Genomic DNA, 27670 nt, shown 5'->3' on the forward strand with positions numbered 1-27670 from the left:
GTCAAGGAACATTTGAATGCCATAAGGGGATAAAAAGAAAAGGAGTAATAAATAGGAACATTTTAAGGCACAAATCTGTTGAACCAAAAAATAAGGGAGGTGGATAAAAGGACCAAACCTGATTAGTCACTAATTGAAGAGGGTATGTGGAATGTAGCAGTGTTTAATTCGGTGAGATTATTTGATTGTAGACCTCATTGCATGGCATTATGAGAGAAAGGAGAGAGCCATAAGCAAGATATGGAGAGAGACACAAACCTGCCAGGCAAACTTAATGGAGACAAAGACAAGAAACAAAACCTGGTCTGTCACAGTAACTGATGAGCTATCAGAAATGTGCACACAAACACAGATTCTGTGATTGATCAGGATGCAGCCTTGAGAGTCTAGGTTGTTGGGGCAGGTCAGTGAGACTATGCCATCTGAGAAGGTGATTTGCAAGGGAAGGGAGTTGGAAAAGGGACAAAATGAGGCCAGACAGAAAAAGGGCTGATGCTGGTGAACTGTGGCTAGTCTTTACACTTGTTTGGCTGAGCCGTGTGCATGATCTCTGCAGTCTGCCCTATTTTATTAGATCTTTTCTTAACTGCCTCTCTATGTAATTTCACTTTCTGTACCATATGTGTGAGTGCTGCAGGGGCTAGGTGAGACCAGCTTGAGTAGAAACCAGGCCAGCAGCTGGAGTCCCTCTGGAGATGTTGGCAACAGCCAGGTCTGCATTGCCAGTGGTAGAAGTGAGTGAGGTTCTTGGTGGCAGGAGCTGGAGGGGCTGTAGCTATCTGAATTATTTTGTTGGTTTCCTACAGAATTTGTATCTATAGTGACAGCTACAGGGGAGTTGTGTGAGCTTGTAAACTCTGTGTTGTAATGCCACACCAAAGTTAAACTTCTGCAGCTTCTGGTTTCTGTGGAAGAGATGGAAGACAGTAATGCTTACAAAGCCATCTGGCCTGAAATGGCTTCATCTGTCACATAAGTGATTTCCCTTGCCTTGGTTTTAGGGTTGTCGGGCACAGCTCTTGCAGAGCTTATTTGACCTCAGCCAAAAAATGTACTTAGGATTAGTTTGGTCTTGCATTATGAACAAGCCACTGCATTTGGATGTAACTGTCTGTTCAGCCCAAGAACTTGCTGTTATTGTAGGTACAATCAGACTAACAGAAGTGTTGAAATGTAGTTCATATTGAAGTTGTTAGAATTGTTGGAGCAGATAGGATATGCAGAATACTCAGTTTACTAGATGCCTGTAGTTAAATTTGAAAATGCTTATAAATGTTAATGTTAACCAACTTGTATTGATGCCTTGAGAAAGCTATCTAGAACATAGGCTAGACAGAGTTAAAGAATAGAGTAGGTAGATGTTAAAAGTTATAAAGGATACACCTTGGGCAGTGTAAGAGCCTGGCCAGGGCTACACCCAAGATAAACCCAGACTGGTTACGAGGTCCCACACTTCCTTAAATTTTGGTCTATTTGCGTATTGGGCTTAATTGTCCAATTACACCTTCAGATTATGAAGTCCCATTCTTCTTGTTTTCTCTCTACAGTTCACCCTTGTTTATGCTCTTGGGCCTTAAATTGTTAATGGTTGTCCTTGGTCCCAAGCTAGAAAAAGAATTGTTTTGTCTACCTACTCTGTGAAGAGGGCTTACCAACACTTAGTATGAAGCTCAGAACTACGCATCGAGGCAGCACAGAATCTGAAAAATATTAAAGCTAAAACTTAGGACTTCAGTGTCATGGGGAAAAATAATTTCCTTTTCAGTATGCAGTCATGAAGAGGAAACATGCAGCTGATGATTCCTGGTCAGCCTGTGGTAGCGTTTTATAGGGCATGCCCATCAGATTATCCTTATATAAAGCCTTCTGTGGGCTATGCATGAGAATACTCCTGAAGTATTAGTTTGCTTTTAAGATACAGGTTTTTTGTGGGCTACAGGATAGATGTAGTTTATTCTCTGAATTTGAGATGGAGGGTATGGAGTAGTTTCTTGTGTTTCCCAGAACCATTAAGTGGAAATATATAGGGAGTTGGAGAGGAAAATGATTTTCAGATATTTGCAGTAATGGCTTTGCTAATAATTCCATTCTGTGACAGTTAATAATCAGTGTGTGGGCACAGTATTTATAATTTTGCTGGGAAAGGACAGTGGCAAAAACACGCCTCAAAGGGTGTTGTCTTGGTGAAAATACCTTGTTTTTCTCAAATAAAATGGAAAAGCTTTCAGATAAAACATTACTGCAAGAAACATATACAGAAATAGAACAAATACTTTTAAACGGTGTTTTACAAACAGGCAAACTCTGTATTCACCCTTATTACCATTACAGTAATGAGAGTTTATGGGGTGCACAGATGAGTATGAGACAACTATACTACGTATGTCAGTGAAATGATAATTTTTGGGAATGTCAGTGGAATGCCGACTTTTAGGGATGAGATTGTAGATTTTAGTGGCCTGACATATGCTGCTTCTTTTACTAGTAAAAGTCTGATGACTTTATCCTGGTACTGCTTTCTTTAAATACGAAGTAATCTGTATTCCTGTTCTTTGTGCTCTTTTGGTTCAGTGTATTTTAAAGAAGGGCAGTTGAGTTTATCTTGTTAGTTAAAAGCTAGGTAGAGTGTTCTTGATAACTGCCATCAGTCTGTTCTTGTTGCATGTTGGACATGAAAAAGATACATATTGTATGGTTGAAAAAATTAGCAATACTGCCAGACAATATTTTGAGTACTAACAAGAAATGATAAAAGCCATTTGGGATTTGGAGACTTGTCATTTTGGAAAGTATCGTATATTCCACAAATAAACTACTGAACTTAGTGGTGAATAATAATCAGGTAGGCTGAAACAACTGTCTAAAATACTGTCAATATATAGTTATTCTGCACGCTGATTGAAAATAACATGAAAACAAAATTATACAGGATATGTGTCTCTTATTAGCTCCTTATACTTTCCTGCATGTTAGTATTATCTTGATGCAATTACCACATGAGAATTGGTTTCTTAATAAAAACTAAGACAAAACATGAGGTCTTGAATTAATTAGGTTTGTATTGGGGTTTTTATAGAGTCTGTTTGCAAATAAGTTGAGCTTAGCTTTAGGTTACTTCTTTTTCAGTAGAGAAAAAGACACAATTACATTATAAATGCCTGTACATGTAGTTCCAAAAAATTATTTTACCTTTATTTTCTTTCTAATGGGAAACAGTTTTGAGTAAAATTACTGTTGCTTACTGCAGAGGGCAGTTAGCACTTAAAGAGTTTGAAATATCTGTGAGAATTAGTAATCTGGAGTGGTGATGAAGGCAAATGGCTTAGCAGTTTACATCTCCACAGTCTTTGAAGTGGTGCACTCCTGATGCAAAAGGAAAAAAATAGTAATAGAAGAGCTGTTTTTGCAAAGTAGACTGCTTTCTATGGGGCAGGGTATATTAGTGTAATGCTTGGGAAGGCTGTCATATTTAAGTTAGGGCAGTACCAGTGGGAGATCCCCAGCCAAAGGCACATATAGATTGTATTAGGACAGAAGTAGTTATTATATTCTTTCAAGATTTTGTTTTCTGCCAGCTTCACTAAATCCACTTTTTTTCTTCCTCCATTTGCCATTTTCTTTTGCACTCACAAAATCCCAGCATACCTAATTTATCCCAGCACTTTTATTACCTGTCTTTCTCTTTGAATAGGCTTAGTCATCATGGTATAAGAAGTTGGGCCACAAATCATCCTTCTCTCACTCTTGTAGCACAGTTCCTTTAAGATCTGTCTTTTGGCAGTGTTCTCTGAAATCTGATAAATTATGTGTTTTCACAGAAGCTGTGCTCTCAGGGCACTTACTGGGTATCTCTTCCAGTTGTGTTTTTTTGGTGTTGAGCTTCTCAGGGCTAGCAGCCTTCTGGAACAGTCACCCTTTACCTGGACATCTACTGTCATGAACCATCAGGTGCATACCTGCCTTTTAACCTATTTTTCTCTCAAAAATTAAAGTGCAGTTGGTTAAGGAGCTCAAAAGAGATTGAGCAACAAGCAGATGCATGAATTATCAGGCTGGTTCTCTAAGGAAGATGACTGTTTTAGATAAGATACAGTAGGGGAAAACTGCAATCTGTGTTAAAGTATTTGAAGACAAGAGACTGAAAAGCTCTAAAATTTTGTAAAAAATGGCCACAAGTCAAAGAGAGGAAAAATACCTTTTGTCTGTTGAGCACCTGAACAAAACTTCTCGTTCTTAAAGGAGTGTCCTTGCACTGCAAAGAATGCTGGAGTACAAACTATATGTTGATGGAAACCTACCAAGAAGCAGCTAAATACTGTTCAGAAAATAAAATGCTTCTGTAAAGCTAAGAGACAGGAGAGGTCCAGAGTCCAGTCTACAGATAAGTCTGAAGTGAGACCTCTAAAAATCTAGGGCAAGGGGGCAGTTCTGGAACACAAAGCCGTTGCAGACAAGTTGTTTTCTCTGCTTCAGCTATCTGCAGTTACATACAAATGTGATTGAAATAGTGGACTGAAACAGAAGTGGTGGTGTGACTGGGCAAGCTGGAGGCCAACTAAATACTAGAAGTTTGCTTGCACTAGGAATTCTGTCAGAGAAGTTCACGTGATGCTTGGACTCAAGGATAGTTCCAGTGGTAGTTCATGTGGTTTTAGTTTTTTGTTCAGTTGCTGATCTCTGCAGTTTGATGTGTAGTTTTCTGTATTTTCAGTTGTCGTGTCTGTTAACAGCATGATGTATTTTAATTTTGGCAGAATAGTGGGGTGGAGGGGAGGGATGTTAATTTCATTTTATGCTGGCTTCATAGGCATTGGTGGGAGCTTCTGAAAAGAATGACAGCTCTATTCGATAGCATGGACACACAGTGGAAGTTGTGTTCATAGCCAACTGAGACAACATCACTTGGAGGTGAATGACCTTCACATCAGCACTGGAAATTTCAGGCACTATGAAGGAATAGGCCTTGTGGAGTTTAAATTAAGTTTAAGTTTTAACTGGAGATTGATAATTTTTTTTCAGGTTTTGTGCATGCATGGTTATGATTACATGAATAACTAGAAGGATGAAGCATTTCTGTGCTGAGTTAGCAGAATTAAAATAGGCTGCAGTACAGAGCAAATGTCAGATTAGCTAGGCACAGACCTGATAGGAAGGAGGTCCAATGCAGAGAGCAAGCTCTGTGTACCAGCTGCTTACTGACTAGTACTGATTCCATTGCTGTGAAGACTGTGTTTATACATCTTCCCATGCTTTTGTAGCCTGTAAGTGCTATGGCAGGAGGAATGTAAAATAGGTGATAGGTTATTTTCTTCATGTTACTATTTTCTGATAGAGTTTTGATTTTGCATGGATGTTGGAATTTAATATTTTAGTGCTGCTAAAGTATAATTTAAGTAGTAATTTTTCTGGAGGTTAGGGAACCATAAAAAATAAGTTTTTATAAACAAAATATAAAGGTGAATACTTGTATACTCAATTTTCAATGAGTCACTTGTAATTCTAGGTGCGAAGCCATACTGAAGTATGGTTTGCAATTCACTCATCTGGAGGTTGGTTTTGTTTTGTTTTTGTTTTTGTTTTCTTTGCACTGGCGTAGAGCGAAGACAGTCCTAGTCCCAAGCGACAACGCCTTTCCCATTCCGTCTTTGACTACACAGCAGCGTCACCAGCCCCATCACCACCAATGCGACCATGGGAGATGACATCAAATAGGCAACCTCCTTTGGCTCGACCCAACCAACACCACTTCTCAGGGGAACGATGCAACACACCTGCACGAAACAGGAGGAGGTGAGCAAGCTGGGTGGCTTGGAAAACAAGTTCTTATTCTTTCTGAATTTAGCTCAAGGAAAGTGTGTTTTGGGTAGTATGGATAGATTACACATGGTAAACATGCTAACATTTCCTTTGAGCTGTAAGATAATGCAGTTGTGACTAAAACGCTACTGGAAATATTTCAGGCTTGTGCATCATCTTGTAATTTGTCTGAGAAGTCAGCTTGAGGAAAAGAGTGCTCCAAAGGTGCTTTATTATGAACATAATTCTCTATTACTCTGCACTGAGGTAAAAAGCATGTAGAAAAGTGCAAGGAAAAATCTTTCTCATCAGGGTACTTTTAAAGGTGTTAAGAGTTACTCATATAATACCATCATTTTCACTACAGTCACAGTTAATATTGTACTTAAAAGCAATCAAAATAAAGATGAGAGACACCAGCTGGGGAGATGAGAAGGTTAGCATAGTGTCACATGTTTGCTGAGGTGGGTGATTCATGTGTAGTAGTAGTTAGATTTTCATGTTGGTTTTAGCTTGTGGCTCATTAATTTCTCAAAGCAGAGATTTTGGAATAAGTTCTAGTGGTTATGAAAGAGAGAAATTGGAACTGGGGCCTGGATGGATGATGCTCTAGCAAAACATGAACTCACAGATTTTTTTTGCTATTCTAGTTAAACAAATTATCCAAAACAGAAGCTTTCATTGCCTCACATTCTGCCTCAAATATACTGAGTCATCTTATGCAAGCTAAAACACACCATTTGCTTCTAAGAAATGTTTTAGCTTGGTTTGTACTAAAAAAAAACAAAACATGTCTGCCCTTTTTCATTAATACGAAATTTAGGCTTAAGATCTATTTAGCTAGTTTTCTTCAGATTCCACAAATCAAATTTGTCAACAATGGTCACCCAGTAGTTTTGCAGCAAGAGAGCTTAAAGCATGCTATTTTTGTATCTTTGCTTCAAGTTGATGAATTTGAAAGTCTTCAGTCAGTGGCATGTAAAATGTGCAGCTCTCAATGCAGCTTGTCAGACTTAGGAAAGAGATTAAATTGTGAACTTAAAAGGATTGTTGTGAAGACAGAAGATCAGACCTTTCATATAGTTTGGTGCAAGGATGCTCTGTTAGGGGCATTTGGCCCACAAAATGATCTTTACCTCAAATGCTTCGAACTGAGATGCCTAGTTTATGTGCATTCAGTCATTTTTGTTTGGTGTCCAGTCAGCTTACACAAATTTCTTTGCAGTGTTCATTAACATCGGCAGAGTTAAACAACGTGCTTAACTAACTGTCTGGCTAGTTGTCTAGCAGAATCTAGACAGTTTGGGTATACTGTGGGATGGAGGATAAGAGTGGAAATGTCTAAGGGCTGAATGTGTGCAGGACAAGTGTCTTGCTGTTCAGATGCAGTCAAGTGCTAATGAAGTAGTAGCTTGTGGCTTTTTGCAAGTAAGCCACTTGCAAAGAGGGAGACACCTCATTGCCCAGCCATCTTCATTCTGACAGGAACTGTTCGGTTGGCTGCAGCTTTATGAACACAAACATTACTCTTTCTAGAACCAGCTTGCCTGCTCCTGGGTAATAACACAAGATTTTGCTCTAATCAGAGACACCTGAATGTATCAGTACTTTGTTTCCCTGCACTTGAGTCAGGGCATTTTTCAGCTTGGGTGCAGTGTTGCATTTGAGCTAGCTCCAGGTCAGTTCCACAATAACATTGCACCTAGTTTCTTCTAGAACGAGGGTTTTTAGGGAGAACAATACATGCATGTTTCTTGTTTTGCAGGAGTCTTTCTGAGTCTTAAGAGTGCTCTGGAGTCATACCAGAACTAATAGCCATTCTCATAGATCAAAAGCTTGAATCCTTAAGATCATTATGAGTGCATGTATTATTAATGCTTTAGGTGAGGTTATGCTTGTGCTTATGAGGTTATGCATGAGCATATGCTTATGCTTATGCTTTGCTTCAAAAATTTTGAAGCAAATTTTTTCCTTGCTTTATTTTCTCTTCTCATTGCAGAATGGTTTCAGAGTTCAGCAAGTTTTCAGGTTAAGATAAGATGAAAAGTGAACTACAGCAGCAAATGGTCACTGAGCTCAAGGGAGCAGACTAGGGCAAGTGCAGGCAAAACCTTTGAAGTGTGTCTAGTGTGGACATCACTGCCCTAGTGTCATCAGCATTAACTCCTTCGTCCTACCAGTTGACTCCTCTTGGTCAGGACAGTCTGTCTTGGGTATTTTTATTACCTGGATTTTTTTTTCATTACCTATCTTACTATTTTGACCTTTCCTCTTGGTATCAATGATTTTTTACTGTGCCTAACACAAGAGTGCCCCGATTTGTTGTGGTTTTTTATTCTGATTTGTTGTAAGCAAACAAATACTGCATTAATAAAGATAGCCTTCTGGTGTGAATTTGCAGAAAGATTATTTTTGTCTAGATACTTATATATAGTACAGATAAATTATGAATGTGAAAGCATAATGCGTGCCTATGTGAAACAGAAAAGGCCATTCCAATTTATCTTTATCAGTCACTGCGAAATGGGGGGATCTTCTGTACCATTGCTCTGCCTTACCTTTCATCTGTGCTTCCTTTCCTCCTTGTCTTGAATGTAATTCTGAACTAAAGGGATTCAAGAATGTCTTACTGCAAAGAAATCACCCTTGTTAGAAATACTAAGATGTGCACATACTAACTCTGCACTTATGGATACCTTTTGATGGCTGTTCTTACCTGAGGATAGCAATTCCTGCAATTTTTTCACCATTTCCATCCTGTCTGTGTTGTAACCTGGCGTTTACCATGTTTATAGTGTGCATGTAGTAACAGAGGATTTTTTGTGGCTGTTTTTAAAGACTTCAAGCACAAATTCATCACTGAAGTTTAATAATAGTTTAGACCCATGTCTTGACAATTATTCTGAATTCCAGTAATTCAGAACCTGATAAAGCTATGTATCCAGATATTCTGAATTTTGCTGACTGAAAGGATAGTATATTTATAATTCTGCACAGGAAAAAATGCAGCTTTGCTTTTTTCCAGAGAGTGATACTTATTAATTCATTTTAAAAGATACTCCAGAAGTTTTGTCAGCCTTTGTTGGCTTTTTCATAATTCTGGGTTCATGGAAAACTAAAACCAGGACTTTTAACTAAGACTGAGGCAAGACTAGTTTTATGAGAACTACTACCTTGTCTAAGAAGCCACCTTGTCTAAGTGCTGGTGGCAGTTAAGAGAATTTTTGTTGTTTTGAAGCAGTGGTGCTGTCTTTCGTAACTTTTCTCTATTTTTGGAGCTTTTCCAAAGAAAAATCCTCACATAGGTATTTTTATTTTAAAATATTCAGACAATTTCTGTTTCATATCAGGAAATAGCAAATTTAAAACAACTGAGTACTCCAAACAGTAGAACATCTTCTGCATTACTAGTTCCATGATTAGAAATTATATATGCCAGTTTTACCTAAGGAGAATGTAGCAGTTATACCATATTAGTAATAAAGCAATGCAGCATGCAGCAAACACTTCAGGAAAGAAAACTGGATTTAAAATACACTAGTAAGAACTAAAGTTTAGGTTTCTCGGTGGTTAGAAGAAAACAGAGCTTGTATATTCTGCCATGGTTATTTATAAAAATAAAAGGTGGCTATGCATTTTAAAATTTGTTTGGGTTTTTCTTTGCTGTGTTACAGCCTGGCCTTATGCCTTCTGTCTGACCTGTTGAGAATTACCATATGTTTCAGTTCCAGGAGAGGCAATAGTGTCAAAAATCTTTGTGAGGTAGGGTAGGAAAATAGTGACTTGAGACATTGTATCATATGCTTACAGTTGTATCTGGGTGGCTGGTGATGTGGTCTCACTTTTCCCGAGTATGTCTGTTTCATTTCATGCAGCACAAAAGTTGGACTCAGCCTGAGAAGTATCTGGGATTTGCCAACATGTTGCAGGTTTATATGATTTTTATTTGATAATAGCAGAAATTCTGTTCCATGCAGTTGGAGAGGACACGTTCTAGTAATGGTCACAGATTCTTTTTGTCTCTTCTCTGCAGTTTAGTTCCTTTAGCCTGTTTCATAAATGGGAAGCCATTTCACCCCATGTAGCTTTAATATGATGTTGCTTCTGGGACCTATAACTTCAGTGTGTTGTGGAGATTGGAGGGCATGTGCTGAAAATACTGCAAGATCATTTTGTGCTCTCAGTGCTTTCCCTTTCCAAATAAATGAGAAGTGACTTGTTCAAAGCTTCTCATAGTGAGTTTATCACATCTGTGTGCATCATTTTCTGGATGCTGAACCTGAGCCAGTGGTCTCTGATTTCTAGAAGTTTTAGCTCAAGATAGTTGCAGCTCTACTCAGAACTTGCACACAATTATATAAGAATACATAATCAAATCCTACACCTGTAGATCAGTTGCTCTAATTGGTATATGCTGTGGTCTGAGTCTGTCTACCAAAGTTCTCCACTCTGGAAAAGAAACAATGCCACAATCATAATTTCCTGGGACCTCCTGGAGAGAATTTTAGAATGCACTCAGTTACGCAGTGAACATGTGAGAGCTGAAAAATTAATTTGTTTCTTCAGAGAAGTCTACTGCTTTGTCTGCTGTCACTAAGCAAGCAGTCAATCTGTGGTGTGGTTGAAACAAAGACCCTGGGAAAATCTATGATCATTTAATGAAGTATTTTTACGTAGATTGAATAAAGGCATGGGAATATCGTGAAGATTGCTGTCTTGACTTTTGAGCATTACTGTGGCAATCCAAGTGTTATTTTTTTTGACAAGGTAATATTTACATTGCAGTTCTCCTCTTGGTTTCCCTAACAGCATGGAGTTATGCTCTGCTAAGGATTTCCATACTGAAAAAGTGTCATTTATAAGGATTCTAGCAGTTCTGTCAGTAAAAAAATTTTATTCCAATCTACTAAACTTGTTCTAGTAAAATTTTCCAGTTTAAAAAATTGCTTGATATTTGATTCTCTTGAGGTTTTAGTTAGTAAGAAGGATTTATGTCATTTATATAACCTCTCATTTTTTAAATGCATTTCCAGTCCTCCCATTCGACGTCAGAGAACAAGGAGAGATCGTTTGTCTAGACATAATTCTATTAGCCAGGATGAAAACTATCACCATCTCTCCTATGGACAGCAGCAAGCAATAGAAGAGCCTCGAGCATTTCACCCACCGAATGTATCTCCTCGTATGTTGCACCCAGCTGCTCACCCACCACAGCAGAATGCAGTGATGGTTGACATTCATGATCAGGTAAAATTTTTACAGCACAATGAGAAGGCTGTTCGAGAGGTGGTGTTTGGTTTTGGGGGGTTTTCCCACCATCTTCAAGATCCCTCTCCTCACCAAATCATCTCATCTCATGGTTGACAATGAAAGTCACAGAGCACTAATTTCTATTTGACTTCTTACAGAGTGGTGGTTTTTGTTGAATATTATGTGTATGAAGCATTGCAGTAGGCAGTGAAAGAAAACCCCCAAATATTCACATTTTTAATAAAGAAGATTGATACTTAACAGTTCATACTTAACAATTTGTCAGTGCATAAATTGGCATATTTCTCTATGTCTCTGTCACAAACCTTTGAAATGCAGTTATTTTGTTTTTGTAATTAGTTTCTTGCAATAAAGTTGTGATATGATATTATTAATTATGTATTCTATTTCACATGAAATGCTTCACCTTAGCTTAGGAGTCACAAAACAGTTAAAATGTATTATTTAGAGGTAGAATTACAATGCCTATAGTTGGTTGTCTACATAGCAGCAGGAATCGCAATAGTTTTGTTGCGTAACTAAATTAACTCTCCAAGCCTAATCAACTCCTCCTTAAATTATATGAAAAAATTATATTCAGGTTGGTCCAGAAAGTAAATAATTCCTCTCTGTGACAGCACTTTGTATAGAATTCTGTAACTGAGAATCTGTAAAAGAAGTTTTGGGCCTCTCACTACAAGGACATTGTGTTGATGGAACACGTCCTTGGAAGAGCAGTGGAACTGGTGAAGGATCTGGAGCACAGATCATAAGGAGTGGCTGAGGGAGCTGGGTGTGTTTAACCTGGAGAAAAGGAGGCTCTGGGAAGACTTTCCCAATCTCTAAAAGTACCTGAAAGGAGGTTGTAACCTGGGCATTGGTTTCCCAAGTAACAAGTGACAGGACAGGAGGAAATTGCGCAAGGGTAGTGTAGACTGGATATTTTGAAAAATTACTGAAGGGGTGGTCAAGCATTGGAACTGGCTTCCCAGGGAGGTGGTGGAGTCAGCATGCCTGGTGGTATTTAAAAGACACGTAGTGTGGCAATTACAGACATGATTTAGGGGTGGCAGTGCTGGGTTAATGGTTGGACTTGATGAACTTAGTGGTCTTTTCCAGCGTAAATGATACTGTGATCCTGTTGAGGTAACCTTTGTTGTTGTCTTCTAAATTAACAGGCCATAGCACAAATACACTGCTTGCTGCATAGCCGCGAGTAGATAATAGATGTCCACATCAGGAGCTGCACATGCACAGAATGCAGTTATAACATCTGTGCTTAAAAACTGCTTGGCATTCAGTGCAGATGCATAGCACTAGTGTGTCATACTGTGTGTGCAGAGCAGTTCTCAGCAGGGAAGTATTTGCATATGGGACCAAGTGAAAGGACGGAAGCCAGTGCCATTCTAGCATCTCACAAACTTACATTTTTAGGAGTTCGTCTGCTGGAGATCTGAAAATGCTCTTGCTTTATGTTGCAAGCTCATTACAAGTCTGGCTGAACAGTTTTCCATTCCACTGCCAAACACAGTCTATGGTTAGATGTATTTCCAGACTAACTGAGGTCTTCCATGGTGCTACTTTCCAATTCAGGGGCATGAACATTTTGAGAAGTCATTTCTTTATTATTATTATGAGCAACAAACATTCCAGGATCACATATAGCACTGCACTTAAGCCCAGCTTTTCGTAGCAGAGCCAGAACTGGTTCAAGTTCAGTGTCTTTCCTGAACCTGGTTTCTGTCATTATTGATGTTTGAGATTTTAACCTGTGTTCAGTGATCTGTGTTCTATTTTGGTTTCTTTATTTGGCTGCACACTACCAATTTGGTAGTTTAGCTCTCTTTGCTCTTCTCACCTTCATGAGGAGCTGTTCTTGTTCTGTTTTAAATAAGAAGGTTCTGTTTTGGCTGATCTTGAAGAAAGAGAGTGCTTTGAAATAATGTCTTTCAATTAATCTGTGCTTCCTGACTCTTAAGCCTTTTCAGTTTTATTAGAGCATGAAAATGTTAAAAGATCGTTCAGTGTTAAAAGAATCCAACAAAACCAACAACAAAATTTCAAACAAATAAACATCCCATGTGGTTTCTAGGTGCAGAATACCGTTGGATCTTGGTTTGTTGATTAAATTTTACAGATTGCCACTAGTTAGAAAATTTGATTATATGGTTTCCTAATATGAATCTGGACTGCCTCTTAGTCATGTTAACTTTTCCTTTTCGGCTTTCTAGTTAGCTGTTCTGTTAGTAACGTTAGGAATTTAGCTTAAATGCTGGCTTGAAAGTGAATCAAGAGAGTGGTCTCTTAGGAAGAAAGAAAATCTGGAAAATTGTTTTGTTGCTTAAAGATACAAGTCTCTTGAATTAGTACTGAGTCAGTCCGTTCAGAACTGAGAAAATTCTTGAGCTGCTTGTAGATTAGCTTTTTATGTGGGAGTTACTGCCTTCTTATTTCATAAGAAGGTTAATTTCATAATTAACTTGGGGGAGAGAAGGGAGGGTAGGCAGGTTTAATAGTCTGATGTGCTTCTGAGTGACTAAGGTGCCTCTGAAGTTTTGACATGTTAAGCTGAGAGATCCCTTTTACCCAGAAATTCTGAATTTTATCAATAAATAACATTCATTGATTAAAACATTTTAATGAACAGAAATTACAGCCATGCACCTCCTATTACACTTCCTTTGTGAATATATTATTTTTCTGATGTGTAAATAAAAGCTTGTTGTCTTACTGTGCTCTCAAGAGTGTTAACACTTTACAGTAAGTTATTAAATACTTTTCCTTTTGCTGCAGATCCATCAGGGCACAGTTCCTGTTTCGTACACAGTGACAACTGTGGCTCCACATGGGATACCACTTTGCACAGGCCAGCACATTCCAGCCTGCAGCACGCAGCAGGTCCCGGGGTGCTCGGTGGTTTTCAGTGGCCAGCACCTTCCAGTTTGCAGTGTGCCTCCCCCAGTAAGTAGGTCTCTCTAACTACACCAGTTTCAATCTATTTTTCTAGTACAAATCTAAAATGTCGTACACAGTACTATATACAGCGTCTAGTGAGCACTTTTGATGTTGGTATAGTGTTGGTCTCTGCCAGCAGTGTGTAACTTTGCTTTTCTTGTGATGCTTTCTGTGACATGAGTAAGCCTGTGTGGCACTGAAACAAAACCCTTGATATGACCCATCTATTTCTTTAGGCTGCCCATTGAAGAGTAAGGGTAGTTTGTGTTTATCATGCCCAAGTACTATTTATCCCCATGAGAGGCAACAAGGTCTGCAGCATGATACTGGCAAGTCTGGATTATTTGTGAGAATCAGTTCCTTTCCTGTCAAATTGGTGAAAATCTGTTACATAAGCTGATGTATATCCCTGAGGCAGCATGAGAGACAGGCTTTTTCTTCTGTTTAGTGGTGGTGGTAGTGGAACAAAGCAATCTCAGAATAAGTACCCAGAGACTGGAACAATTCTTAGTAAATTCAGCAAGGATAAAAGGAACATGTCCTAAGAAACAACAGAGAAAAATCTGAAACTGTACTGGCGCTTAGGGAAATCCATCCAATGCATACTAATAATCTTACCCTATGCTTTGAATAGGTATATTATCTGTGCAATTCATAAAAGGTTTTGTGGTTCAACAATGCAGTTGTCCTTTTAATACATATAGGAGTAAGCTCTGGTTTTTGTTTTGAATGTACAACAGTGAATCAAGTGTGTTGAGAGAACAGATCCAGTACAAATGAATATAAACAATTAGGTTTCTGTAGCATCAGCAGGCAGACTTTATGCTTTCTTCTGCTAAAGCATAAAATTGAGGAATAGTTTTAAGTTTAGAGAGGACTCTGGAGGTTGTCTGGTGGTCACCTGCTGCAGTACCAGCTTCCAAGTGTGGAGATTTCACAGCTCCTCTAAGTTTCTGCTTCAGTGTTTGACTGTCCTTGTGATGAAGAACTTCCTCTGGATGTCTGGTTGAGTTTTCTTTGTTGCATCTTGGTCCCATTGGTCTTTTGCTCTTCCACTTTGCTTCTTGAGGAGATGTTGGACTCTTCCTGTCCACTCTCAGGAAGTAGTTAGACGCAGCGGTAAGGTATTTGCTTACTTTTCTCTTTTTAAAGAAGAACAAGTCTAGTTCTGCCACCTCTTTTATGCAGTTATCTCCAAGTTACTGGTCATCATGACTTTCACCAAGACCTGATCATCATGTTGTCATTGTCTGTGTTTGGCACTGACATGCCCAAAACTGGGCCCAGGAATTGATATAAATGTCACAGTTTCTGAGTGGAGGAGCAGAATCACTTCACTAGTTTCACCAGTTGCTTTCTTAGCCATGCATGCCATAGGCCTTTTTGGCTAAGAACGCTATGGGTATTATATATGTGTCCACCACAACCTCACTTTTTTTGCTGCAAATCTGATTGCAACCAATTAGTCTCAGAGTGTCCTGATCCATGGAGTTACTCTTTTCCAGACTTCACATTTGCCTTGGAACTTTAAATAGTTCCTGTTGGCCAATTTCTCCAGCCTATAAAAATACATTTCAAGGTAGCATGTGCCCTCCAGCATGTCACTTTGCTCCCCAGCTACATCTGTTAATTTCCCAGTTTCCTTTTGTCATTTTCACAATATTTGTCTATCTCACTGCATGTGTAACTATGAAATAAACAAATGCCATTTATTAAGCACCTTTATCAGTTTTAAAAGTTCTTCAGAGACCAAGATGGCATCCAGAGGGACATGGAAAAGCTTGAGAAATGGGCCTGTATGTAATCTCATGGGGTGTAACAAGACCAAACACAAAGTGCTGCACCTGGGTTGTACCAACCACAGGCTGGGGATGAGCAGATGGAGAGCAGCCCAGTGAGAAGGACTTGGGGATGCTGCTGGGTGAGAGGCTGGACATGACCCAGCCATGGGCACTCCCAGCCCAGAGAGCCAGACGTGTCCTGGGCTGCATCCAAAGCAGCAGGGGAGGGAGGGGATTCTGCCCCTCTGCTCTGCTCTGGTGAGAGCCCACCTGGAACCCTGCATCCAGCTCTGGGGTCCCAGCACAGGGAGGACATGGAACTGCTCACTGGAGTGGGTCCAGAGGAGAGAGACTAAGATGATCAGAGGGACAGAGCACGTCTCTTATGAAAGGCTGAGAGAATTGGGTTTGTTCAGCCTGGAAAAGAGAAGGCTTTGGGGTACCCTAATTCAGATACTTGAAGAGAACCTAAAAGAATGGTGGACCGAGACTTCTTACAAGGGCATATAGTGACAGAACAAGATGTGAAAGGGCTTAAACTGAAAAACAGTAGGTTTAAATTATATATTAGGAAAAAAAAGTTCTTTACTGTGAGGATGGTAAGGCACTGGAACAGGTTGCCCAGAAAAGTTATGGATGCCACATCCCTGAAAGTGTTCCACATCCCTGAAAGTGTTCAAGGCCAGGTTGGATGAAGCTCTGAGCAACCGGATCTAGTGAAAGATGTCCCTGCCCATGGCAGGGGGTTTGGAACAAAATGATCTTTAAGGTGCCTTCCAAGCCAGCTCATTCTACAATATATCCAAACTGAAGAACTTTTCTAAAGCTTGAATGAATAAATAAGTAATTTTAATTTCTTTCTGCTTTGAAGTTAGTGTCACCTCATTTGCTCTAGCTTTAAAAAGTGACATGGGCATAGCACAAACCAAACATTTCCAAACATATATATAGGAGCTGTGGTAATCTCTACCATGAAGAATCCTATTTCAGTGTTTCCCAAAGAATCTCATGTTTTGAAGAAGACTGTGAGGTGTTCTACCTGCAAATTTATCTTCAGCTATTTCAGAGGACAGTTTTCAATTTAGTAAAATACAATAAAAAGGTATTATAAGCATAGAAACACTTGTTTATGGTATTTATTTTTTAGAAAAATGATGTAGTAACTGAGGAAAAGTATAGTCAGCATTTAAATTAAAAATACTACTTGGATCAAATTAATCTACTAGTATTCTGGAGCATTTGGAGGTTTATGTTTGGTCATGATCATAGCAAATTGAGATGATAGTTTCACCTCCACTACTGAAATCTAATTTTAAATTAATTCCTTTTACCATTTTATGCTATTATAGTTAATATGTAAATGTATGCTGTGTGATACGACTAATAAAAAAAAGTGAGAGATCAAAACTGGGTGATCTTTCTTTTCAAGATTTGATAATGAATATCTTAATTAAATGCTCTTGTAATTGTTAAAAGTGTAAAAGAAATGCCTGACATTCTCATAACAGTTCAAAGTGCAACAAAAAGGAGATTGCAGATTCCTTGCTCCTCGGTATATAAAGGTGGAAGTAAAACTGAACAATGCCACAAAGTACATTCCTGTTCCCCTGCAGTGCTTTCAGCATTTTATTGTTCAAACATTAGTGCTGAAAGTTGCTTTTTTGTCAGGTATTTAAAGGAGGAGAGAAAAGGGGCTGTTTTCTGTAGTGTCTGTCACTAGGGAGCTGCTTTTAGAGCATAGGATTCACCCAAAAGTGCAAAAGAAAGCAGACTATATGAATTATTCATAGTATATTAGGTAACAGAGGTCTTTAGGCGCAGTCTGACAGCTGACTCCCTCATCAGCATCCCGAGCTTATAGTGTTTGCAAAACCATTGCTTTCGCATGTTGTTTTGCTGATGATATGTAGGAAAAATAAAATTACTAGGATAACTGTATCTGTTCATCACTTAGGAGCTTGTCTGGTCCTGGAGTATTGAAAATCCAGTCTCCTGGTGACCCCATGAGCACCTGGCAGACATCATACTATGCTGCTTCCTAGACCCTGTTCTGTAGTAATAGCTGTTCCTTGGGTATTTGAATGAAATCTTATTTATGTGTATTTTGGAGGCTTTTTCAACAAGGGCAAAGAACTGTTCTGTTACAATTGTATCTTTCTGTAATAAATACATAGAATATGTATTTATTGTGTAGGGAATGTTTGTGCAGGGAATGTTTGTGCATTGTGTAGGGAATGTTTGTGCTACAAAAATGTATTGTTTTCATTGTATTTCAGATGCTTCAGGCGTGCTCAGTCCAGCACCTACCTGTCCCATATGCAGCATTTCCACCCCTCATTTCTAGTGACCCATTCCTTTTGCATCCTCCTCATATCTCTACACACCACCCTCCTCACTTACCTCCTCCAGGACAATTTGTTCCTTTCCAAGCACAACAGTCACGGTCGGTAAGTAATGCTTCTTACCCCACTCTCTGTAGAGCTGGTGGGCTGGATGGGCGCATTGTACTGATACCTGATTGAGGAAACAAGGATTTTCTTTCAAATTGTAGCCACTTGGTATGAAGATGAAAAAATACTTCTGAAGTTCAGAGTTTCACTTCAGGTTCCGTCATTGCCTGTGCTGTTTGTCCATATGCTTTTACTTCTCTCAGAAAGTTGGGTATTTCCTTCGCCATCAGGTATTTCTTTCCCAGGAAGCAGAATAGAATCCAGAGGAGATTGTGTGAGCATAGTAGGCATCTCAGAGAAAAGCTTAGCGGGGAAAAAAGCACAATGGTGCTTTTATTTTAGTTTCTTTTGTATTGCTTCTTGATTAATTTTTAAATAACGAGTCCTTTCCCTAGGACATTCTCTTTACACTTAAGAAAATTACTGATGTTGCTTAAGCAAATTTGGGTTAGTGAAATGGACTATGCAGACATGGAAAAATGTGACCCTGTTTTGGATTTAGAGGGAAATCAGGTTTACAGTTCTGGCCTACCACTCTTTCTGTGTGGTTTTCCGAGTACTTATCCATTTGTTTGCCCCAGTGAGTAGAAGATGCAGATATTTAAATAACACAGAAATAGGATATAGCTTTATTATTGCAAACATTGCTGAGACTCCTTCATGCCATGTCTCTGATGTGGCTAGGATTGTAATCACTTCATTACAGTGATGGGAGAACAGTTTCCATCATCCTAACAAAGTGATTCTTTGTGGTAGAAATCTTTGCGAGACTTAGCTTTAGAAAATTTATGGACTCAGGTTTTACCTTGAGTTGCTTACTTGGATTTTTAACTAGGCTTGCCTGTCTGCTTTCAGCTTTGCCAAAAAGCTTGCATCATAGTGATTTAAGAATGTTTTTTTCTGTATAACAGAAAAATAGTAAATTCCTTTGGTTCCACAAGGTGGCTTTCTTAGCTGAATTTCTTGAAATGGTGAAATTCAGTATCAATAACAGAATGGTGTATTTGTGAAACAGTAAGAATTCCTGGTTGTTTCTTGGGCATTTTTGAACCAGATTTGACAAGCAACAAAACCAATCTGGAATCCCATGCTTCTGAAACCTTAGGACTGCTTGTTAGCACTGTTTGCATGATGACCCTCCTAGGAAAGCATCTACTTGCTTTCTGGATATCATTATCAGTTTCATCTACTGGAACCACCATGATTCCCCTCCACTTTCCAATTTTTCTGGCACAATTTCAGTTCTTGTCTATGGTTGTTTATTTTTTTCTCTCGCATAGTTATACAGTGAGAGCAGCCTGGCAAGGAGAACAAATATTTGTCCTGAAAAATGCAAGATATAGGAAATTACAGCCACTCCTATATTTGCTAGATCGCATAAATTCCTGGCCTATAAGCATGGCTAGCTGGAAAAGGTGAATTTATATCAAATGTGTAGTGTTGTCTTTGCTCTTCTGGGCAGTGTTAATGACCTAGGAATTGCTCGCAGTTACTATAAAATTGATCATGGCAGCACAGAATATACGGCTGGGACTGCAGTTCTTTATTGGGGAGAAAATTTCATCTCTGTTATTGCAACAAAGACTATCTCTTTTTTTTTTTTGTAGCCACTTCAGAGGATAGAAAATGATGTAGAATTGCTTGGAGAACATCTTCCTGTAGGAGGTTTTACATACCCTCCCTCAGCCCATCCACCAACGTTGCCTCCCTCAGCTCCTCTTCAATTCTTAGCCCATGATCCATTACACCAGGAGGTGTCATTTGGGGTAGTAAGTATTGTTTTCTATGCTACATTCTCTTTCTCGCTGCATTGACATTCTTGATTTTTATTCTGTAGTGCATTTTGTTGAAAAGTCACGCTTTTGCAATCACATTCCATTATTGGAATAGCTGCATATTTTGGTATTTTCTTTAAGCCTAAGTTAACCAAGTTAAGAGTAATTTAATGACACCAGCAAATTATTTCCAGTATTATCTGCAGAGTGCAGCAGCATTTACTTAGAAAACTTTCCATGTCTTCACATAGTTCAGGACTTCTACTGCAGGTATCGGTTAGTACAGTTCAGAAAAACTGTTACCACTTTTAGTTAATTCTTCATCATATGTTGAGTTTCCACAGCTCAGGAAAGCCAGAATGCTTTAAAAACAGTTCTGTTTAAGCAGTTGTAGAGTGCTTCCATAATTTAGACTACACCATATATTATAAAGATAGCCATGTTATAAAGCTTGATTTAACTCAGCTTTCAGGGGATCAGCAGACAGTTCAACTGCAGCAGCACAAAATAAAATTAAAAGGGTGCAGGATAAAGTCTGTGTTGAATTTTGTTGAATCATGTGCTTCTGTGGTGTGTGCAGTGGTGCTGCTTCTAGGATCTTTGTCTTGTACTTCAGTTTGCAATTATACTAGTCTTGAGATGTGTCATGGTTTTGTTTTTGTGGTTTTGTGCGGGTCACTTCTTTAAAAAAACCAAAATACCCCCTCTCCTGCCTGTGTGATGCTGGGAGAAATAGCTGGATCCCAAGTGTAGGTGCTGAAATATTTATTGCCTGACAGGTACATCAAGTTTTCCGTGGTTTATGGGCCATATTGTTATTTAAATTTTAAATAATAATTAAATTTTAGGCCCTGCAGCTGCAGAATATGCAGATACTTTGTCTTCAATTATTCTTCTTGAAATCACAGAACCTAGTCAAATGGTTGCTTGCAGTTTTCATAAAGGTTCAAGTAAATGTCTACCATTTCGAAAAGTGATCAACTTACTCCTAATCTAAAGGTGTACAGATTTTCAATGAAGTCTTCAGGCACTATGAGACACTCTGGAGTCCAGGACACTTAAAAGCTTCTATAAACTGTTTGTATTTTATTCAGTATGCTTGTTAGATGAATTAATCTAATCATACATGTTTTGCTTGGAGTCAGACCTTTTTGTTTTTAAGTTTGGTTGTTAAAGCAGATAGGGAGCATAGTTACCATTTTCTGCAGATCATAGCATTTGTCCTCACTGATGCTTCAGCTCTGTGTTGTTTATTGCTAAGGAGTAGAATAGAGACATATTACATGTAACCATGTGGCCTTTTATAAAGTATTACTAAATTTTTACAAAGCTTTATTTGCATTAACATTAGAATGGAATTAGATGCATTTCTGATTCTTTTTCATTCAGTGAACACAACAGTTTCTAATTATGTTTTTGGATTGTAGAATTCACAAAGCAGTAAAATTAATATTTCATATGTGTAGTTTGAGCCTCCAACCAAAAGGAACCTGGCTATTTTGTATTGTTCTTATATTCATATGTTCATATTCATATGTTAATTTTATGTATGACCGTGGCTACCTAATTATAATGTTTCTGTTAAAAAATTAGGGGATTTTAGGTTAATCATTGGGAGTGTTGGGCTCTTGTGCTTTCAAATTTCAAACATGTAAGAAGAAAAATGTGTTAGTAAAGGCTTAGAGTGTTCTTTGTTTCAAAAAAAAAGTCTTAAGGCCCTCAAATACTAATTTAATACGTGAATTTTGAAAAAAATCAAAAACATTAATTGTAGAAAATACAAAACCAGTTTTTAGTAAAAGATTTTAGTAAAAGATGACAAAAAGCACCCTGATTTATCCATAGAATGAATGCATGGAAACGTCGGGCTTGAGCGTCTCTCTATGTGTGGTTCAGGTGCAGAAGTAATACTGATTAAACCTTCTACATACACCTGAAAGGCTTCAAGCCTTTAAACCTAAATATAAGTATATACCACTGCTTAAAAGTTAGATATTTTTTAAAGAGATTTTTTTAAAATTCTCATTTTTAAAAAGTTTTTAAGGGCTTCTTTACTCAGCTGCTTATGCACAGGCCTGCATAATAGCGCCTGAGCCTTTTGTATTTAGAAGAGGTTCAGCAATTCATGTCCTGTTTCCTAAACTGTACTGACTGTAGACTAAACACACAAGAACTTGTAGGGATTTCTGTTGTATATTACCACTTTTTCACATGAATTTATATGGTTGTACATTATTGATGTGAATAGTAATTTCAAATTGAGGCTGAGATTCTGTTGGATTTTAGCAGAGGCAAAAATTTTTAAATAATGCTTTATTGAAAGTGAATGTCATTATTTCATCATTGATTAAGAATAGAAAATGTAGAATCATGGGCTTACAGGCTGGATAAGGTTGGAAGGGAGGTCATCTGGTCAAGCAGGGCCACCTAAAACTGGGTGTGCAGGACTATGTCCAGCCAGCTTTTGAGCATCTCCAGGAAGGCAGACTCCACCATCTCCCTAAGCAACCTGTGTCAGTGCTCAGTCACCCTCAGAGTAAAGTGTTTCCTGATGGTCAGATGGAGCCTTCTGTGTTTCAGTCTGTGCCCAATAACTCTGGTCCTGCCACTGGGCACCACTGAAAAGAGCCTGGCTCTGCCTTCTTTGCACCCTCCCTTCAGGTATTTAGATACATTGATAGGATCCCCCCGAGCCCTCTCTTCTCCAGGCTGAACAGGCTCAGCTGTTTCAGCCTTTTTGCACACATGAAATGCTTCAGTCCCATCTTAGTGACCCTGACCTTTTGTTGGACTCTCCCCTGTATATCCAGGTCTGTCTTGTGCTGGGGAGCCCAGAACTGGACACAAGTTCCAGTTCTGCGAGTTTGAGTTGAAGCTTATTTTCTTCTTTCTTGCAGCCTTACCCACCTTTTATGCCTCGAAGACTCGCAGGGCGCAGCAGGTACCGATCTCAGCAGCCAATTCCACCACACCCTTACCATCCCAGCCTATTACCTTATGTGCTGTAAGTGAAAAGTACATTTGCTTCCATGTAGGCTATTAAGAAGTCAGAAAGCATCTTGGCACTTTTTATGGTTGAACTCTACCAGAGACCAGGCATATTTCACCTGTCTCACAGGAAAACTTTGATTTCTGTGTAAACTTTTCAACCTGCTTTTAATAACCAACACCATGGAGCAAGAAAAGATTTAAGTGAACAGTTTTGTCCAGTGTAGTTTTGTAGGTATTTTGAGGCACAGTAGCCTCTTGTTTCTGAACTCTTGGTAAAATCTTCGACAGATTTTAAATCATAGTTCTATGATACTCTTACAGAGGCATAGTTACACTGTAGGATCAAGTTATAGGAGTCTTCATTTATGGAATAAATTAATTTGGTTTGGTTCTTAATTGTAAAACACAAGAGTGGGGACTTCTGTGATGTGTTACTCTTTATTGGCTTAAGTGCTACTCTCACAGCTGTCACATTTCTGTTCTGCCTCTGAGTAGCTGTTTCTGGAAAAGATGTGGGACAATTAACATTTAGGAATTATCTCTAGCGTTTTATGGTAGACTCTCTGGAAGAGAGTTTGGGTCTATGACATGTATTAGTCTTCTGTGTTCTGTATTAGAAGTAAGAATTAAATGTTTGGAAAGACAAGATTAAGTTTCTGGTGGCAGAGGTGACACTGACAAGGAAATAATCAAGCACTGACACCAGATCTGTAGATTCTCTCTGTGCAATGTCAGACGTGGCATGAAAATGGCACCAGAAATCTGATTCAGCGAAGTTGTTCAACTTTTCATCTTGCAGTCCAAGAGTAGTGTCATAGCTTCTTGCCTATTCATTGAGGACATGATGTGGCACAGTAATTCCTGATTCTACTATATTAGTGCTTTGAATTTGTGACTTCCATGTCTGTGGATGAAGTTTTGACCCATTGTACTACCTTGGCAGGGGGTAAAAAGACTTACTGAATATACAACCAGAAAAACATCTCTCTAATCTCTCAGTCTGAAGGGATTCTGCTTTTACCAACATCACAGTACATGAGAAAGTGAATTTGTGCTTGCCTTCAGGATGGGTGTGTCCAGTACAAATCCTATTTATCTTCACTTTTGTGGTTTAGGCTTGCAGAAGTTGCAAGACTTTTATGTTGGAGATCTGAATGGACTTAGTATTCCTCTTTTGATGGTCTTTTATCCACTTAAGGAAATAAAGCATATTTAAAAGCAGAATGTCAATTTTTTGTCAGTTTTAGGTCCCCATAGTCTGTGATAATTAAGAGATTTGTTTTTGTAATAAAGCTGAGCTTGGTTAAAGCATCAAGCGAAGCACGCATGCAGTTAAAAAGTCAGCACTCCCAATATCAGAAAGTTAGCAGAAAAAGCATTTTTCTGTGACTCTTTCACTTCAAATGTCTGTTCTTGACTTCAAACACAACATTTTTGCCAGTTCTGAGAACATGTTGGTTTGAGAGGCATCAGAAGGGTTACTTTGCCAGATGTTTCTGTGCTTTCCTTCAGCAAGATGCTGAACCTTATCCTTGTTTGCTCTCGTGGTAGATCAATGCTCCCAGTGCCACCGGCAGTTGGACCAGCTTTCAGCTTTGAGTTGGATGTGGAAGATGGAGAGGTAGAAAACTATGAGGTTGGTGTGTGAACTACAACTGTCTTTAAAGAACAGATGTTAGCTCGAGCAATAGATAAAATTTTATTATATTTTGCTTTTAGTCCTGGTTTTGCTTTTCAAATAAATGTAGTGACTATGAAGACAAAATCCAAAAATGGTCTTTTCAGATTTTTTTGTAATACTGAATATTAGAAGTGTTTAGCTTTCTTTCTTGTCTATTGCTCTCAGAATTCACCTTTCTAGGCTAGTAATCATTAAATTGTTCAACTTTAATGTTCTCCATGCTACTCTTCTCCTTTCAAAATTTAATTGATTTTAAATACCAAACAGAAGTGAAGCACTTTCAAAAGAAAAGGGTAAGTTGCTGGTTTTATGAGTGTAACTTTCAGAATAGTTTTAATATCATAGGATTAATTAATCTAAACATACTGTTTATAAAATTACCTTACTGCCTTTTCATCTTGCCCTCTGGAGGGGATGGTAATTCACATCTAGAGATGCAGAACCCTCTTCAATATCCTAGATAATTATGGGGCTGTTCCAGCTGTTGTTTCTTTGCTGGTTCTGAAGCTAATGGATTCCATTTGATTTCTCTTGAGTTAGTCATCATTAACCCTGACTTCTGCATCTCTTTGCCTGTGCTCTCATTAAGATATCTTTGTAGTTGCACATCTTTAGTTTAACAATGAGTGCTTCTTTAATAACTTCTGTGGTGATTCAGAAGCAGCGGTGTCTTCTGAGAATTTGGGCCCTAGGATCAGTAGTGTAAGAAATCAATACCATTTGCAGCTTTCATAGTATCTTTTCTCTCCTTTGATTGTCTATCACGCTGATGTTGTTTCCTATGCCCCTCATGAAGGAGTGTGAGTTAAATACATGACAGTTTACAAATTATATACATGAAAGGATTTTAGGTGCAATCGTTGGCTTACAGAAAATTAACATAAAAATGAGCAGCCAAAAAAGTGCCTAAAGTTTGATGATATGTATTTGTTTTTCAGATTGAGGCTAAAGTCTCCATATTTTAATTCAACTAGCCCAAGACACAGAATGGGTATCATAAACTGTCCCATTAAATTTATGGTTTCTTTCACAAGACCAAATTCACATATTCTAACAAAGGAAATTAGTTGACAATTTCTTTCTGACAATTACCAGCACTGTTAATTTCATAGCAGGGTGAGGTGATCCCTCAGAAGTGAATTATTTATTCAGTCACAGGACTAATTGGAAATTGGGTCCTTGGATGGATCCCAATCCCTCTGGGATGGGATTTCAAAGCCCACGTTATCCTGGGAGATGGGTTTTGAAATCCTAGAGAAAATATCTTACATCATTACAAAGATGGTTAAGCTCTGAAAGACTTTCTAAGGAGCTTGTATTGTGTGGGAGAGCTAAGGTTCTAAACATTTATTGATAGGAAAGTGTTTTGTGCTAGCAGCTGGTGTAGTGAGATGTGATGGTACTGCCTCAACACTAATAGAAACAGAGCCTGTTTGATCAGTGAATTTTTATATGTCTGGTTTCCATGTTTTGCAGGCACTGCTGAATTTGGCAGAACGTCTGGGAGAAGCCAAACCACGGGGATTAACAAAAGCAGACATTGAGCAGCTTCCATCCTACAGATTCAATCCAAACAATCACCAGTCAGAGCAGACATTGTAAGTACACAATGGTCTCTTTCAACGATCCATAATTTAGGTGGCTTGATTTTCATTTCTTTAACTTGCAGTCACAGCAAGGTAGAAGAGCAAGAATACTTGACTTGTGGTGTGAAAGCACAGTAAATAATAATAAAAAAAAACAATAAAACATCCATAGAATCCCACAGTCAGTTCTCAGTGTCCATTGTCAGATGTAGATCACTGTAAAATAGCTACTGTGTTGCAATCATACCTCTAAGGTTTTGTATGGAATGCATATTTGTTGTTCTTACATAGCAGATACATTTGAACTTCATTGTCTTTTTTAGATGTGTGGTGTGCATGTGTGATTTTGAGTCAAGGCAGCTACTTAGAGTCTTACCCTGTAACCACGAGTTCCATGCCAAGTGTGTTGATAAATGGCTGAAGGTAAGAAAAAGTAATCCTATCTTAAATGAAATTGATTATGTAGTTTTGTAGGAGAGGGTGGGGATATTTTGCTGTTATGCTTCATTTCATCTTGTTTCATGTTTCTGATACTTAAAAAGCCAGCAGAATGGAATCACTGCCTAGGTATTACATTATTCTAATAATTGATGAAGACTGTTTCTTCATAATATTTGGCACAATGGAAAATGAATATGAATACAGGTGTTTTCAGTGACAGCTCTTACTGTCTTCCATTTGCTTAAAACAGTAAACTGTGCATTTGAATATTACATAACATTAAAGAAGACTTGAGAAAAAGTAAATAATATAGGAGGTATGATACAGAGTTTGGTGATTGTTATAAATGATCAAATTGTGAGCCAAAATTATCAAAAATTTTGAAAAGAGTTATTAATTTATCTGCACGACCAAATTTCAGTCTCCAAGACTACCACAGCCAAAGATACAGCGTCGAGTCCGGGATCGGCAGTGGGTGAACCTGGATCCAACCCCTAGTGTCAGAGTCTCCCCCATTCATGAGTGCTGCTTCTTGCGGCGAGGTTTTATACAGTTTATTGTGCCCAAGGCAAAGATGACCAAATTTCCTTTGTAACTCTTCACATGCATTGCTGTTCCTTTCCATGTGCAGAGCTGGACAAAAGCCAGGTCCAGGTATGTAGTCAGCATCAATGGGTCCTGGGGAAGCCATGTATTCAGATGTATCAGTTTGGCACCCGCTGACTATCTTGATTGATGAGTTGGCAAGGTGATAATCGCTCGGATACTGGTAGTCATCGCCCTGGAAGCCTCTATTCTTATGTTAAGGTGTCGATCGTTACCTTAACTTGTGTCTGGGAATTCGTTGTAATCTGAATAGACAGGCACTCTCAGCCGTGATGGTCAGAGACATAGTTTTTGGATCTTACAATAATTTATACCATACATTAATAGCATGAATTATCCCTACCATATATTACAATCC

The 27670-nt window shown here is 38.5% G+C and overlaps 1 protein-coding gene across 3 annotated transcripts in view; it reads left to right on the forward strand.

Annotated features, from left to right (window-relative positions):
• The window catches only part of RNF38 (ring finger protein 38), a 116740-nt gene that overhangs the window by 71647 nt on the left and 17423 nt on the right, over positions 1–27670 (forward strand). For all 3 annotated transcript variants that reach the window (XM_030969511.1, XM_030969513.1, XM_030969512.1), the window contains 9 exons: positions 5597–5790; positions 10830–11043; positions 13840–14007; positions 18059–18229; positions 19840–20001; positions 22905–23011; positions 24550–24634; positions 26156–26277; positions 26589–26688. In XM_030969511.1, coding sequence (XP_030825371.1) covers positions 5597–5790; positions 10830–11043; positions 13840–14007; positions 18059–18229; positions 19840–20001; positions 22905–23011; positions 24550–24634; positions 26156–26277; positions 26589–26688 — 1323 coding nt within the window. The remainder of the gene's footprint in view (positions 1–5596; positions 5791–10829; positions 11044–13839; positions 14008–18058; positions 18230–19839; positions 20002–22904; positions 23012–24549; positions 24635–26155; positions 26278–26588; positions 26689–27670) is intronic.

This window comes from Camarhynchus parvulus, chromosome Z, assembly GCF_901933205.1.
Source record: "Camarhynchus parvulus chromosome Z, STF_HiC, whole genome shotgun sequence".
NCBI classification, from domain to species: Eukaryota; Metazoa; Chordata; class Aves; order Passeriformes; family Thraupidae; genus Camarhynchus; species Camarhynchus parvulus.